This window comes from Narcine bancroftii, chromosome 10 (assembly GCF_036971445.1).
Source record: "Narcine bancroftii isolate sNarBan1 chromosome 10, sNarBan1.hap1, whole genome shotgun sequence".
In the NCBI taxonomy this organism is placed as follows: Eukaryota; Metazoa; Chordata; class Chondrichthyes; order Torpediniformes; family Narcinidae; genus Narcine; species Narcine bancroftii.
In genome coordinates this window covers 30,929,126-30,946,748 of record NC_091478.1, presented here as the reverse complement: position 1 = coordinate 30,946,748, position 17,623 = coordinate 30,929,126, and the positions used below count along the sequence as shown (strand labels likewise).

The following is a 17,623-nucleotide window of genomic DNA, read 5'->3' as shown; positions in this document are numbered from 1 at the left end:
GGTGATGTGGGTCTTTGATGATTGCTGCTGCCCTCTGACAGCAGCGTTCCCTGCAGATGTTCTCAATAGTGGAGAGGGTTTAGACTGTGATGTCCTGGGCTGTGTCCACTACCTTTAGGAAGGCTTTATGCTCAGGGCTATTAGTGTTCCCATATCAGACCATGATGCAGTGGATCAGCACACTTTCCACCAAACCTCTAGAAATTTGCCAGGATTTCTAGTGTCATACCAAACCTTTGCAAACTCCTGAAGAAGGAGAGGCACTTACGTGCTTTCTTCACAATGCCATTGGTGTGTTGGGTCCAGGAAAGATCCTCCGAGATAGTGACTCCCAATAACCTCTGATACCTCCATGATCAGTGGATTGTACACCTCTGGCTTTCCTTTCCTGAAATCAACAATCAGCTCCTCAGTTTTGGTGACATTAAGTGCAAGATTGAAAACTTGGCTGAATGATGCACCAACAACAATGTCCATCCTGTATGTAGACTCACCCCATTCCTTTATACAACCCACCACCATGGCATCGTTGGCAAATTTGTAGATGGTGTTATGGTTGTACCGAGCTACACAGTTGTAGGTGTAAAGTGAGTAGAGCAGAGGGCTAAGAACACAGCTCTGAGGTGCTCTGAGATTGTGGAGAAGTTCTTACCAGTCTTCAATGATTGTGGTCTTCAGGTGGGGAAATCCATAATCCAATTACGCAGTGGGGTGTTAACTCCCAGGTCCTGAAGTTTGCTGATCAGTTTTGAGGGGTTGATGGTGTTAAATACCAAACTGTAGTTGATAAAAGAGCATCCTGATGTATGCATCTTTGATGTCCAGGTGTTCCAGGGCTTTGTGTGCAGCCAGTGAGATGGCATCCACTGTAGACCTGTTTCTACGATAGGTGAACTGGAGTGGATCCATGTCACCACTCAGACAGGAGCTGATCTGCTTCATCACCAGCTTTTCAAAGCACTTCATCACTGTTGATGTAAGTGCTGCTGGTCGATAGTCATTAAGGCAGGTTACCACCCTCTTCTTGGGCACCAGTATGATTGAAAAAGGTGGGTACCACGCCCTGTTGGAGTGAGATATTGAAGATATCCATGAATACCTTGGTAAATTGCTCAACACAGATCTTTAATACTCGGCCAGATGCTTTCCTCGGATAAGGTAATTGAGGACAATAAAAACAGCATGCGTGATAATATATTGCCATGGATTGAAGATTGGGTGGCAAACAGGAAACAGAAAGTAGGCAGAAATGTGCCTTTTCTTGGCCTCAACCTTTTGCTATTTATATGAAGGATGAAAGCACCAAAGGCATGGATGCTAGATTTGTGATGACCAAAGATGGAATGGAAAGATTATTTGAAGAGAACACAAGAAATATTGTACGTCAAAACTTAATCTGGAGTCCTGTTTACGCAGCAGGAAATGTAGACTGAGTGGAAAAAATAACTCACAAATGGAGTATAATGTGGGGAAAAAGTGAATTGCACTCATAAATACCAGCCAATCCCATGGGTCTCTAATTTATCTGGAAGGATTGCTTATGTGAGAAAAATGACTTATTTGTGAGTCCATTATAAAAATCAAGCACCAAGGGACCCATTTCTCATTGTGGCATTACATCAATTGGTCCAACATTCATTGCATTTGAGAATAGATTTCTTGCTGGAGATTGGAGGGGCATATCAACCATAAAGTAATAATATTTGTGGCAGACATAATCTGGCACATGATGAACCAAAGTGGAATGATTCTAATGATGCTACACTTCTGGAGCCCCACAGGGTTGCATTCTTAGCCCCCTACTCTACACACTAAACCCCTCAGTCTGTGGATCTGGGTACGACAGCACCGTCTACAAATTTGCAGATGGTATCACAAAAGTGGGTTGTATAAAAAGGAGCGATGAGTCAGCAAACAGGAGGGAGAATGAAAACTTGGCTGAATGGTGCACCAACAACAACCTCACACTCAATGTCATAAAAATCAAGCACATACTCTGTTCTCACTGCTATCATCAGGCAAGAGGTATCGGTGCCACAAGACTCACACCACCAGGTTCAGGAACAGTGACTACAACTCCATCATCAGACTCAACAACAACCTCAATCAAGGACTATTTTCCACTTTATTCATTCTTTTTCTCTTTTGTATTGCACAGTTGGTTTATTTACATTTCTTTACTTGTTTACATGTGCACATTAAGTAGCTCTTTGCACTACCAATAAGTGGTAATTCTGCCTCATCTGCAGGAAAAAGAATCTCAGGGTTGCTTGTGATGTCATGTATGGACTTTGACAACAAATCTGAAATTGGGTGTAAATTGGGTGGCAAGGACTCATGGGCCAAAATGGCCTGTTACCTTGCTGTATGTCTACATTAAATTAAGGGCATTACAGTGTAGATTGAGCTGTCTGTGGAGTAAAGTCCAGCAACTGTTGTAAACAAACAAACCTCACAGCCCAGAAATAATTTCATACAGCACTTTATCTTTGCATATTAAACAAAGCAATCTTTTTAAAAAAAAAAACAGGTTATTTAGTTTGGATACTTTAATCCAGGCCTTCTGCATATGGGTGATCTGCATGCACACACACACACAGACACACACACAGACACACACACAGACACACACACAGACACACACACACAGACACACACACACAGACACACACACACAGACACACACACACAGACACACACACACAGACACACACACACAGACACACACACACAGACACACACACACACAGACACACACACACAGACACACACACACAGACACACACACACAGACACACAAGCTGCATGCAACATGGATTTTGATTCATGTTAAAATTGAAAGCCTGTGAGCGACACAGAAGCTGTCCCTTACTGCAGAACCAAGGTTCTTCTTGGGCTACTTGCAGGGGTCTTTACCTACTCAGATTATGCCCATGAAGTCCAAGACCTTGTCACATAGATCCTCCTTAAGAACTCGTATCATTATTCAGTCCCATCCCTACCATGCTACTGATTCTGTCCTGGCCTTTTGATTGTGTTTGAACACCCATTGCTCCCACTGCTCTCCCCACTCTCATCACCTATAATTGGTCCCAACTTCCCTTCTCACAATGTCTACACACCAACTTCCATTCCTGCAATATTCCTACCCTAGTACCCTGTCCCTCAATGTCCTGACTGGCATATCTGACCTGGATTCAAAACTGCAGTTATATTTTCCAAGGCAGACCTTAATTCATTGACCAAGGTGATTTGAAACTGACTGCTTTTCTCCGCTCTTTCTTTGAAATATTTTACTTCCTTAAAGCTCTATAGCTTGAACATTTTTGTTGCTTTGCTTTGCACTCTGCAATGCTAATCTTCATTCTTATATCACTTCCAATTTTGTCTACACTCCCATCCTTTCTAACCCCCCTTTTCCAAAATATTGCCAATTTTTAAGACTGTAAAATATAACCTAAACAACTAAATTTGAAAAATCAATCATTACAGTGTAACTTTACAAAAATTTTACCTTTCTAACATTAAAAACATTAATCCCAATTATTGCAATGTTTTGTACGAGGAACATTCACAAAAGTGAAGTATTCTCTCCAGATACTTGCCCAGGTAATAACAATAGCATATGAATGTTAAGAAACACACAGATTTCGGGCTTTTATGTTTTTGAAATATAGAACAGGGTTAATCCTAAAAATTCCACATATAGTCTTAGCTTTAGTTTTAGTTAGACTTTAGCTTTAGTTACAGCATCCTTGTATGCGCTTCTCTTTTTCCAGAGACCTTTTTAGTGATCTGGCCTGATCTTCCCCTAATGCAGAAGATGAATGATATTGTTTAACAATGTTAATTGGAGATACTGCATCTGTGGTAGATTTAGCTGAAGAAAGGACTTCCTTTACATAGTCCTGGCAACCCAACTATACAGCCTGTAGATTATGTTTCCTGTTTGTTTAATCTTCACACAGATAACCAAATAAATGCTGTACAAGAAAATTAAACCATCATACAGACAGTCACAGAGCCTACAAAATATAAAAGTTTGTGGTTGCTTCCAAGTTCTTTCAGCCATAAGAAAAAAGTAAGACAATATCAAAGGTGACGGTTTTAAACCATCCACAATTCTATTAAAACGTGCTTCAAATGTACAAGTTTATCATTCTACACCTTTTCACTCCTTTGTATGCAACATTTCTTCCCTATGATAGCTGCACATTGAATTCTATTACTTACATAGATTTCTACAGTGATCTTTTAATGTGTTAATTTGGGTGACTTAATATGATCAATTTTGATTAATGAATTATAGGATTCGTAAACTTTTTTTCCACTTGAAATCAACTCTACACAGATGAGACACAGTATTGTTCTGAGTAACCATATTTTGACTAGCACTTATTCAACAGTGCCTGACAGAACCAAAGTGTGCAATATAGTACTTTAATGTAGCAAATGTACAGCTGTAATGGAGCTTTGGGGATGGGAGTTCTAGCTGAGCTTCTCCCCAACAAGTACCTCAACTTTGAGAAGATGTCAATAGAATCCCTGGGTTAAAGACCTGTCTTTTAAAAAAAAAACTTCTGTCAAAGGCAGAATTACTAGAAGCCCTTGTGGAAATTCTATTTTTCCTTCAGAGCCTTTTGCAAAATTAGTTCCGATTGAATTTTTCAGCCTTTCATTGTGAAAATTATTCCTGAAGCTTGATTTTCATGAAACTGCAATAAATGAAAATGAACTGCCCACTAGAGCATAATGCTAAGTAAATTTCAACACAAGAGTTGCCCATCTCCATTGAGTAACAGTACAATGAAGCATCTTGTGCTTCATTGAAAAAGAAAACCCAAAAAGCAGAAATAGTGGTTTGTACTTTCATCCATTTTATTTTACTTGGACACATTACAATCCCGACCCTCTCTCCTACCCACATCCTTGCCTCGTGATTACATTTAGCTAAGTAACTGTTGGAAGGCCAGTTGATTGCTGCAGACATTGGAACCGAAAGCACTGCAGAGTAAAACCCCTGATATTCATAATTCAAGGAACTGGCAAAAATAACTGTGGAAAATAAATATGTAAAAAAAACCCCAAAGTTTAAAATTGGCACACCTCATTGCTAGTTTGCCATTCACACAGCAGTCAGTCTCAAGCAACCGGAATATTCATGTAACTAGCATTTACTGATCCCCTAGGTGCTGGATACCAGGGGGTTTGATTGTATTTGGAAAGGATCAATGCTATTCCAACAGACTGGAGAATTCTGAAAGCCCCTTCTACTGGCATTTCTAGCATATACTGTATCTGTTCATGCACTACTGATGGGTAACTCACTGTAACAATAAAATGTTTTCAGGTTTCAGTGCCTCCAATATTACTTTGTATCATTTTCCATAGTAGTAAGAACTCTCAAAGGCACGGAATAGCTAGCATAGCTGTTACCAATGCTTCTACTGTGACAACCCTCACCTCGGGCCATCAAACGTGGGGACCAGCAAGACCTCGCCTGGGCTGAGACACCTTTCTCATAGGCTGCAAGTGGAACGGTAAAACAGGCCAATCACTGCCGACATATCTCAGAGGGCCCAGATGCTGGAAATGACCAATCGGTGGCCAGCCCACTCAAGCCAAGACCCGGTGGTGACTCAGTCAAGCTCACTATAAAAGGCAGAGGTGCCCTCAAGTAAACTCAGTGCCGAATACACTCTAACAGTGTGCATGTCTTCATTCTTCCATGAGCCTTGAGCTACAATCCAGGAGCTATAACCATGAGCTATAACCTGGCTGTAGCAGTAGCAACACCAACTGGTTCAAATGGTGTTTTGGACCTGACGATGGAGCAACATCCTGAGATCAATGCCATAGCATTGAAGCTATCATGTTTCTGGTCTGCCCGACCACTGGTGTGGTTCCAGCAAGCCGAGGAACAGTTTGCCATTTGAAGGATCTCAAAGGATGACACATGCTATTACTAGGTTGTCAGCGCCCTCAATCAGGACACGGCAGCCTGGATAATCGATTTCCTGCAGCAACCCCTGAAACAAGGAAGGTATATGGCCATCAAAGAACCGTTAACCTGCACTTTCAGGCTCTCAAAGCGTAAGCGCGCTGCCCATCTGCTGCATATCGATGGTTTGTGGGACAGGGCCCCTTCCACCCTTATGAGAGACATGCTTGCTCTCTGCAATGGAGAGGCTGCCTGAGGACATCCAGATGCTCATTGCGGAGGAGGAATTTGAGGACCCCAGGAAAGTGGCTGCCCGGGTAGACGTGCTATGGGCAGCGAAGAGGGACGACTGTGCTTCAGTTGACGGCACCACGTCAACAGCACCCGGGCACCCAAATGAGATGCTTCACCAGTGATCTGTACTGTTATTATCATCAACGGTGGGGCTCCAATGCCCAGCAATGCCACTCCCCTGTGCGTTCCAGGGAAATGCCCAGGCTAGCTGTCGTTAATGGCTGTTACACTGGGGCACAATATACCATAATTTCGCCCCCCCCCCCCCCCCCCCCCACCAGCCTCGAGGCTCGCTGTGGCAAAATGGACCAAGAACTCCGGGTGGAAAATGGCTTCAGTATCTGAACGTTCGGCACCTGTTCCATGCCCCTCTGCTTCGGGCACTACTGTTTCACCTGGAAGTTCACCGTGGCAGTCGTGTAGCAACCACTTTTTGGTGTCGACTTCCCCATGGCCCACTCCCTCCTGATGCTGGTACATGCCTGAACATTCCAATCACTCTTCCTCAATGGCACCAAAGCTCACCAACCCCCACCTGCACTCGTCGAGTTTGCCACCAATGAGTTTGTTAAAATCTTGATTGATTTCCCCACCAGCATCATGCCCCATTTCCATTCAGCAGAATCCAAACATGGAGTGAGGCACCAGATCATGACTGAGGGCCCGCCCCCTCCACACCAGGGTGCACCTCCTCCCCCCTGAAAATTTGGCCAGGGACAATTTTTAAAAAAATGGAGGAACTGGGTATCATGTAGCACTCCGATAGCCCGTGGGCCTCACCCCTCCACGTGGTCTCCAAGTCAGCAAGTGGCTGGAGGCCATGCGGTGACTACCGCCGACTCAATGAGGCCACTGTTCCGGACAGGTATCCCATGCCCCATATTCAAGATTTTACTGTGAACTTATAGGGAGCACAGATATTTTCAAAGGTGGACTACATCAGGGGTTATCACCAGATCCTGGTTCACCCAGAGGACATCCCAAAGACGGCCATCATAACCCTCTTTGGATTTTTTTGAATTCCTCCGCATGCCCTTTGGGTTAAAAAACACGACTCAGACTTTCCAGAGGTTTATGGACGCAGTGGCCTGGGATCTGCCCTTTGCATTCTTCAACCTCAACGATATTCTAATAGCCAGCCACACCCGCACCAAGCACACCACCCACTTACAGCAACTGTTCTCCAGGCTGAGTGATTTTGGCCTCACCATCAACCCAGCCAAGTGCCAATTTGGCCAAATATAGACTTCCTGGGCCATCGTCACGGGGCCAAAACATTGCCAGCCAAGGTGGAGGCTATCTACGCTTTCCCCATTCCTTCAATGGTAAAAGGGCTACAGGAGTTTGCAGGTATGGCCAACTTCTATCACCGGTTCATACCTGCAGCGGCCCGCATCATGAGGCCACTCTTTCTCCTCATGGCAAGGCCCAATATAAACTTACAATGGACCCAAGAGGCCACCGAGGCCTTCCAGGCCACTAAGAACATCCTAGCCAATGCCATCCTACTCATGCACCCCAGGACAGATGGCCTCACCACAGATGCCTCCAGCATAGGGATGTACTTGAGCAGCTCGTTGATGGACATTGGCAACCGCTGGCCTTTTTCAGTAAACACCTCAGGCCACCAGAGCTCGTACAGTACCCTTGACAGAGAACTGTTAGCCTTATACCTAGCAATTCGACTCGTTCGATACTTCCTGGAGGGAAGTATTTACATGGACCACAAACCCCTTGCATTCACCTTCCATAAAGTGTCCAACCAGTGGTCAGCCAAGCAACAGCAGCACCTGTCCTATATCTCAGAATTTACTATGGACATTGAGCATATAACTAGTAGATCTAACTTAGTGGCCAATGCTCTATCTCGGCCAGCTATCTTGGCAGTGCATGACCCTAACCCTGGAATTAACTGTATGGCCCTGGCAGAGGCACAGCAGGCAGACCCTGACATTTCAGCATACTGGACAGCTCTCACTGGCTTACACCTGGAGGAAGTCCAGATCGTCCCCAGCAATCGCACACTGCTATGCACACCTCAAATGGGTAAATCTCGCCCTGTTGTTCCAGCTATATGGAGGAGGTGAGTGTTCAACTCAGTCCATAACATGGCTCACCCCGCCATCAGGACTACCGTTAAGATGGTGGCGAGCAGGTACGTCTGGCATGGCCTCCACAAAGAGGCTGCACTATGGGCCAGGACGTACTCATTGCCAGACTTCCAAAATTCAGACCTACACCAAGGTTCCCCCACAGATATTTGAGCCCACACGTCGCCAGTTCAGCCACATACATGTTGACATTGTGGGGCCCCCACCTGTGTGGTGCACACTACCTCCTCACACTGGGTGACTTGTGACCAGATGGCCCAAGGTGGTGCCACTATTGAAGGCTTCCATAGAGGCATGCACACAGGCCCTACTCAACACTTGCTTAGCACGTTTCGGGGTCCCCAAACACCTCATTTCAGATGGGGGGGGGGCCCAATTCACTTCTAGTCTGTGGACTGTCTTACCCCACACCCTGGGGTCCTAACTCCACCACACCACAGCATATTACCCACAGGCCAACAGGTTGGTGAAGAAGTTCCACAGACACCTCAAGGTGGCTTTAATGACAAAGCTGACTGGACCTAACTGGGCTGATAAGCTTCCCTGGGTCCTGCTGGGAATTCAAGCCGCAACCAAGGAGGACCTCAAGGCATCCTCAACCAAGTTGCTCTAAGGTGCACCCCTAGTCATACTGGGTGAATTTGTAAGGACCCCTGAAGACTTAAGGGAGTCCCCAATGACCACATTGTCCCAGCTTCACGAGTACCTGGGATCCCTGGTCCCCACCAAGCCCAGACCTCATGGTCTTGGCTGATTGTAAATATGTACTTGTTCAGCACGGGGCACACCGGCCACCTCTCCAGAGACCTTACAAAGGGCCATACCATCTCATGAGAAACAACGGCTCCACCAGTGTTCTGGACACAAGTGGCAGAGAGGAGATTTTTTTTTTTTTTTTTTAAACCATCGACTGGTTGAAACCAGCCTACTTAGACTCTGACTAGGCCATCACCCATCTAACCCCACAGCGCAGGGGTTGGGCTCTTAAGACCTCTGTCCCGATTGCTGGTTTGGGGTGGTGGGGTGGGCAGTGTAGTGGCCCGTGGCCTGTGCCCCAGGCCAACACTGGAAAGGGCCATCGAACACACCGATCGGCAAGACCATGCACGGGCTGAGACGCCTGTTTCCATAGGCCGCTGATGGAATGGTAAAACTGGCCAAATCACCACCAGCGGATCCCAGGGGGCCCCAAATTGGGGCCCAGATACTGGAACTGACCAATTGGTGACTGGCCTACTCAAGCCCTGGTGGTGACGCAGTCAAGCTCACTATAAAAGGCAGAGGTGCCCCTAAATAAACTCAGTGTCGAATACACTACCAGTGTGCGTATCTTCATTCTTCCATGAGTCTTAAGTTACAGTCGAGCTATAACCGGGAGCTAGAACCTGCCTGTAGCAGTAGCAACCCTGCTACAATACCACTCCAGCGACCCAAGTTTGAATCTGTCACTGTCTGCAAGGAAGTTGAGTTTGTATGTTCTCCCCATCATCATTCCTGGTGGTCTGGTTTCCTCCCATGTTCCCACATGTGCGCCAGAAGGCCCTGTAACTGTGCTACATCTCAAAATGAAAAGTAAATGCCTGTTCCATTTTCTTATACTTTAGCTCTCATCCTTGCTTTCCACCCTTCCAGGATCCAAATTGAATGGGTCATCATCCAATGTGTTCACTGCTCCACACCCCTTTCAGCACCATTGATCCCTCCACAACTTCCTTATCCACTCTTTCACCACCATCAATATTTATTTCCCTTTTCCTGACAAATTCCCATGCAACGCCAGCCCTATTTTTTTTTAATAAATCTCCCCTCTTCCTCACTTCCGCTGACACAAACACAATATCCAAGTGAGGCAGAAATCTACTTGTTCTTCTTCCAATTTTGTGTATTACACTTGATATCTCATGCCATGTGTCTAAAGTCTTACTTTTGTTTCCATACCAACAATCGAGAAAACTCCAACAATGGCCATACTTGGACATCAGTATCATTTAAACAGACGTAATCATATGCTAGAGATTTTAAAAAAACAAGTTAGAATCACAAATTAAATCTGTCTAAATTTACTTGGCATGCAAAATTCAGATTACTTTAGTTTCCACTTGGAGTTCACCACAAATTTGATTTTAAAAGAAAAGGAAGTACTTAATGTATGGATTCACAAATGCCAATAATTTACTAGCAAAAAAATAATAGAAATAGCGCATACCTGATACCTTTCATTCTTTTGCTAATACCGGTAGTTTTTTTTTTTGAATCCTCGCTTCTGACTTTCTGTGCAAGTTGTCAGACAAAAAAAAACACTTGTAGAAAGCCAGTAGGAAGAAGCTGGAATAAATTTTAGTTAGATGTCTCCCATATTTAGTATTGTTTCAAAGAAAACACACTGCCATCAAGTTCTTTAAGGTGTCTTCCAAAGTAAAGCCGAAACAGTACTCATCCACAGTAAGTGCTATGGCTGTGTCTGAAACTTCCTCATTGATTATGGTAATGATTACAGGTGAAGTGAGGCTTGGGTTGAGAATTTTGGGTGCGGCATTAAGAGAATATTCAAGGAAGTCTCGTAGTTATTGTATCGGTGACTTTTCCCCTAGTGTTTAGAGCAATTTTACAGTTCACTTCAGAGAGAGGAAAAACATATCAGGATGTCTGGTGTAAAATCAAAGGCCTTGCCCTCTATGCAAAATCTTCTCAGTAAAAAGCTGTCTACCAAGCTGTAAATCCAGCCCTTCCTAGTAACATCAATAAATTACTCCCATTCACAACTCTGATGCCTCCTAGTGGTTTTGGGACCCATCATAGGGCAGTTTCCCTCGTGCCAGAGTATAATATTTGTGAAAGAGGTAAAATGGGCAATTTCTTTCCAGCCTCCAGTGATTGTTCAATACATAGGTGGGAATCCAGATACAGGTACACAATCCTTTACCGGAACCCTTGGGGGACAGTGTGTTCCGAATTTCGGAAAGCCAGATTTAAGCCCACCCGAATTGTGCTGCCGTATCCACCCCCACCCCCCTTCCAGTTGCGCTGCCGTCTCCCTCCCCGCCCGACTCGTGCTGCCGGTCTCCTGCCCTCACCTGCCGGACTCACGCTGCCAGTCTCTCGCCGGCCTGACTCACACTGCCGGCCTTTGCCCCCCCCCCCAACGTCTGCCCGACTCGCGCTGCCGTCTCTCTCCCCACTTGCCGGATTTTGAAGCTTTCCGGATTTTAGATGTCTGGCTGTGCTCACCATCCACTCATGGGGCTCATGTCCTGCTCTACCCACCATGTGCACTTTACACTAGCTTCACCTCTCCACATCCCCAGTCTTGATGAAGGGTTTCAGCTTGAAACGTTAACAATTCTTTTTCTCCCACTGATGCTGCCCAGTCTGCTGTGTACCTTCAGCAGACCTTTAACTCAAGGTGTCCAGATGTTTATTTTTCCTTACACTTTAATGATGATCGAGTAGAACTGGATAACTTTAATTGTTGGAAGTGGCCATCACCACTTACTGAAACAACCAGAGTTCTACTTCCAGATCTACAGAGTTCAACACTGGCACAGAATAATTTGTATTATTGGCCACTGGGTCCTGGCAGTGTAAAGGGATTTTATTGCAATTTTATTACTCAGTCAGCACAATATCAATAATTATCAAGAAATTAAGAATGGCGAGATGGTGGAAAAAATGTCAGAAGAAATCAGAAATAAGCTCAAGTTTATTTGTCACCCGATTGTACCAGTACAACACAATGAAACTGTGTACTCCAGTTGAAGGTGCAGTACAGTGCAAAACATGGGTACAGACATGACAGATATAGACAAATGATACATATACACAGTACATATACTAAATAAATACTCCTAATGAATAAAGAGTTATGGAAAGTTGTTTTAGCAGTCATTCTTACTGACCATAGGAAGAAGCTGTTCCTCAGCCTGGTGGTTTTGGCTCTTGACTTACAAGGTTTTGTTTTGATCTGTCATTGTTTTGATACCTTTATGAATTCTCTGTGTATACCCCCAATCTTTGCCTCTGGATTGTTCAGTAGAGAAACAGGCCTGGATGATCTTAGTGTCAACTTGTCTCCTCTCCTGAAGATGCATCTCAGTCTCTGAGAAGTATACGGAGTTCTGTGTCCAGCCATGATTTCTCACTAGCCCTGGTTGGCAGCATTTGATAGCCGTAACATCCTCAATACTCATGCTAATGTAGCCAGTCACTGAGCTCGTGCACTCTAGGTTTAACGCAGCCATTGTAGGTGGCTGCCTTCCTGAAAAAGCTGTAATCCATGGTCTCAAAGCAGTCCTGTAGAACTGTGTTATAGCCCCTCCCACTCCGACCATGTCCTAATCTCCCTGTGACTGACTTATTTTCCCCCACCAGCCTGTATGCCAGGATATTTGGTCCGAGTATCGAAGGTGGAGGCAAAGGGTAGCCTTGTACGCATCAAGGACATTGGTGTACTCTCGATCCAGGGTGTTCTCTCCACTAGTGGCGCATGCTGTTAAAACCAGGGCAGAACAGTTTTCAGGGTTGAAGTTGCCAGCTACAATCACGGCAATGTCAGGGAGGGATGTTTGGGCTTTGTAGATGGCACTGTAAAGCTCCTTCATTGCTTCACACTCATTTGCCAAAGGCAGAATGTAGACTGTGGCCATCAATGTGGTCGTGAATTCCCTGGGCAGTTAGAAGGGTCTACATTTTACCATCAGGAACTCTCATCTCTGCCAAGCAGAAAGTCTTTACAACAGAGATGTTTGTGCACCTGTTCATACTGATGTCAATGCACTGACCCCATCCTCTAGTCTTATCAGAAGCAGCAGCATTTCAGTCTGCCCTGAAGAAGATAAGGCCATCTGGCTGGATCGCTGCATCTCGAATGAAGTCCTGGAGCCATGTTTCTGTAATCACCGCATCGCAGCAGCCCTGCCATTCTTTTTGGTTCAGATGCACCCTCAATTAATCAGTTTTGTTCTCTCTCAACTTTATATTTGCAAGTAAGATCATTGGGAGTGCGAGTCTGAATGGGTTAACTCTCAGTTTAACCACAATGTCAGCCTGCTTGCCGTGCTTCCGTCTTCTCACAAAGCACTTCCAACAGCCTTCCACATGTCTCCAGCCATCTGATCTGTGGTTTGCTGTAGTCTGACTCACTTCCTTCAGTAATTTGAAACTTAGTCCCATCCTCCAGACTGGAAGTCTAGGTCATATTTCTTATTGTCTCCAATTTCCTTGATCATAGACGCTACACGTAGAGTCAGGAATTTCACTACTGTATGGAGCAGAAGTGGCTGGTGCAACCTTTTCCAGCACTTTTCCAGAAATATGTCAGGTAGCTTCTTGGAAGTAGAATGGAGCCAATAGAAATACATTAGATGTATTTTTTTCCTCATCGGTATCGACTCAGGAGTCATGGGAAGTCAGGAAGACAAGCAGTGAGGTCATGGAACCTATACAGATTAAAGAGGAGGAAGTGCTTCCTGTCTTAAAGCAAATAAGGGTGGATAAATACCCAGGGCCTGACAAGATATTCCATCAGAGCTTGAGGGACACTAGAGTAGAAATTACAGGGGCTTTGGCAGAAATATTTAAAATACGAGTGGGATCAACCAGCTCTTCATCCTGAGTGACGCCATTGTTATTTCACACAACTTTATTCAAACAGCTACCTTGAGCAAGAACGACTAAGGTACTCTGTTGGCTGAATATCTGCTGCCATCTTCAACAAAGGTTTGCATTACTTCAGAGAACATTTACAATTTTAAATCTTACACATTTTCATTTAAAAAATTTATTTTCATTTAAAAAATTTATTTTCATTTAAAAAATTTATTTTCATTTAAAAAATTTATTTTCATTTAAAAAATTTATTTTCATTTAAAAAATTTATTTTCATTTAAAAAATTTATTTTCATTTTAAAAATTTATTTTCATTTTAAAAATTTATTTTCATTTAAAAAATTTATTTTCATTTTTAAAATTTATTTTCTTCGATTTTTTTTTTGTCGGTTGCTTGAGACTCCCGGTTGCTTGAATTCGGATAACTGTACTTCATGTAGCCAAGCATAGAGAACATATTTACAGGGTATAAGTTACTATGAAAAGGAAGATCAATTTGCAACAAGGGCAGCATGAGAGCACTGTTAAGGAATATATTCAGGCTGAAGGGAAGACACTGATGGTGGTCTTCTTGAAGCAAGTGGATACTTTGGCCTGTTGCAGGGATGTCTATAAACAAGTCTGCCAGTTGATCTGCACAGGCTCTCAAGTCACATCCTTGGACTCCATCTGGGCTAGTCGCTTTCTGCTGGTTCACCTGCCTGAAGGGTCCCCTGATTTCAGCAACTGTGACCATTGGAAGCAACATCACATTGTAACTGAAGTGGATATCACCTCCCTCTTTGATGCGAGTAAATAACATGTTCAACTCCAATGGGCAACGATGCACAGTTGCATTCAGTGTAGCTGAGCTTTGCTTTATTTCTGTGACTCAATAGATTGCCTGCTATCATCACTGTGTGTCTGTCATGTTCTCTTGGGACCTGAACTTGATGCAGTACCATCTCTTGAAAATTAAAAAAAAAATCAGGATGCATACAGACTCTGGAGTAAATTTCAGAATGACATCTTCATTTAAAAAATTTAGATCTTCACAGATTGGTTCATGGCGATTCATCAAATATCTCTGATCAGAAAATGCATAACCCCAATCATTCAATCATTAAATAAGACCGACTCTTTTAGTACAGACCTGAAAAACCACGAATTGCACAAAGGCATTATTGAAGCAAAAAAAACCAATCGCAATTCCCTGGCAAGTCTTTCCCAGTCAATATAGGTGACACAAAAAAAAAATTAAAGGCAGAATTACAAATTGTTGGTTTTACAAAAAAAAGCTATCATGCTTATGTACAAAACAACAGATACTGGGGTTGGCATGCCTAGGCGTTGAATACCTTGTTGGAATTTCCCTCTCCTTTTTACTTTTTGTTCTTTCCTCCATGTACCTCCCCCTTTTAAATACCAATACACTGACTAAAATGCCAAGCTGTTTAGCCTGAAAAGCAGGTCGTTGGTATATGTTTATCAGTAGCTTCCATTCATTCACTAGGACCATGCTTACTCCATATAAAAAAAATAAAGCTGTGTTTAACGACCATACAAGTTTCTTTCAACACAGAACTTGGCTACATAGTTCCTATAGCTGTTAGGTTAGAGTCAGGTGTATACACTGATAAATGTTTGCTGTGGGCTGGTTACCTGGCAGAGCATTTTATTCCAGTCCAAATGATTTGCAAAATATAATCGCATTGGTGCAGCCTTTCCTCAAATGGTACCATCAGTTAAAAATTAACTCTTCTATTGTTTCAGCATCAAACTAATCAATTGTATATGCTTAGGACTATTACATTCATACTGATGAATAAGGGTTGGTTTGGGCTAGAATTGACGTGGTGGCTGGATCGGATTCAGGTCAGGTCTTAATTTTGCACCCGAGCGCTCTCCTATTTTGAAAGACTTTTGAAAAGTTTCCTTTGTCAGGTTGTTTCCACCCCAGCTAATTTTAACTCTTCCAGTTGACCAAATAACCCACTCTTTCTTCTCTCATCAAGTGAGTATTACTTGTCAGTATTACTGTTCCATCTTATCCCATTACAGTAAGTGAAAACCAATTAATGGAAAATCTCAGTTAGCCAAACATTTTTTTTCCCCAGTGGCAACATGATGTCACAAGTTGAAATTTTTTTTTCACCCGACGTGCTCATGTGGGGCTCTGACGCTCTGTTGACGACAGTTTGGTAACAACAGAGCTCAGAACAAGCTGGGAAGGAAGACAGTGAACAGCTGAACACTGGCTCAGAGAAGTAGGCTGGGATCTTGAGCCATCACTGAGCGAATGGAGGAAGCCGGTGGGTCAGGCAACGTATGGGGAGATTGTCCTCATTTCAGGTATCTCCCTTTGCCCTCTTTCCATTTCTTCTTTACCCTCCACTGTACTTGGTTCTCCGCTGCCCCGGCGTCATCAAGGAGAGTGGCCTCCCGGGCAGGAGCAGTGAGGGTGGTAGGGAGGAGTTGGGGTTCAGCTATGGTGGCAGGAGCGGGGACCTCGGGATCCCAGACAGGATCAGTGACAGCGGTGGGGAGGTGACGGCCGATACAAGTATTCTGCTGATGCAACTGGGCCGCTTAAAGTCAATATTCAATTATCCGAAAAATGCAATTAACCATAAAACATCCCAAGCATTTTGGATAATCAGAAACTGACTGTATAAAGATACAGGATGTAGGTAATGCACAGCATAGGTAATAATATAGCATTTACAAAGCAAAATTTACTTACGGGCAATCTATTGCATTGAATCTGTTCTGGAGACTATCAGATGAATTCTGTAAGAGGAAAAGGGTATTTATTTATTTATTACTGCTTGCTTGCTTGCGCAGAGCCCACCTCACTGACAAAAGGCAAAGGAGGAAAAACCCAACACCCAACCCCAACCAACCAATTTTCCCCTGCAACCACTGCAACCATGTCTGCCTGTCCCGCATCAGACTTGTCAGCCACAAACGAGCCTGCAGCTGACGTGAACATTTACCCCCTCCATAAATCTTCGTCCGCGAAACCAAGTCAAAGAAGACTGCTTGTACATTAATGACAAGTTATACAACATGATTATCTACATTCTCATCAACACCAAATTACACATTACATTGAAGAATAAAAATATTTTTATAGCACAATTAATGTATTATTTTGCAGACTTTTGTTTTTAAACACTTTCCATCAATCATTGAAATATTAGAATATCTATTCATCTAAATGTTCATTCCTGGCACCACTGATGCACCATGGCTGTTGTGTGTCTCATCTACAAAGTGCAATTACTCCATCTGGCGACTAAGTCATTATCTGCTAACCTGTGAGGTCCAAAACCAAGAAGAATGAGCTTAGCAGGCACATGGGAATACCACCAACTGCTAGTTCCTCTACACTTGGTAATATATTACCAGAAAATACACCAAAGGGGCAAGCCAACAGAGCTATTGGTGGCTGACAATATCAGAAAATACAAAGTGAAGTTGGAAAAATATTTAAGAATGGATTCAAGTATTGTGATACATTTTGGACATTATTACCTCCAAGATTGAATACAGGGCTCTTCCCCAACCTGCACCTGCATTTCCTGTCTCGTCACTGAAAATGGAAGCCAACATCTGTGGAAATGTAAATGCAGAGGGAAGTAGCATTGTAAAGGAATGCAGAAATAAACTTGATCAAGAAGTTACTCTTCAT

At 43.6% G+C, this 17,623-nt stretch overlaps 1 protein-coding gene across 4 annotated transcripts in view; it reads right to left on the bottom strand.

The window, feature by feature from the left end:
- Positions 1-17,623, bottom strand: part of blnk (B cell linker) — a 149,776-nt gene that overhangs the window by 91,045 nt on the left and 41,108 nt on the right. For 2 of the 4 annotated variants that reach the window (XM_069900488.1, XM_069900487.1), the window contains exons 3-4: positions 16,673-16,719; positions 269-388 (exon numbers count right to left, since the gene is read on the bottom strand). In XM_069900488.1, coding sequence (XP_069756589.1) covers positions 269-388; positions 16,673-16,719 — 167 coding nt within the window. The remainder of the gene's footprint in view (positions 1-268; positions 389-16,672; positions 16,720-17,623) is intronic. The other 2 variants (XM_069900490.1, XM_069900489.1) reach the window with 1 other exon arrangement.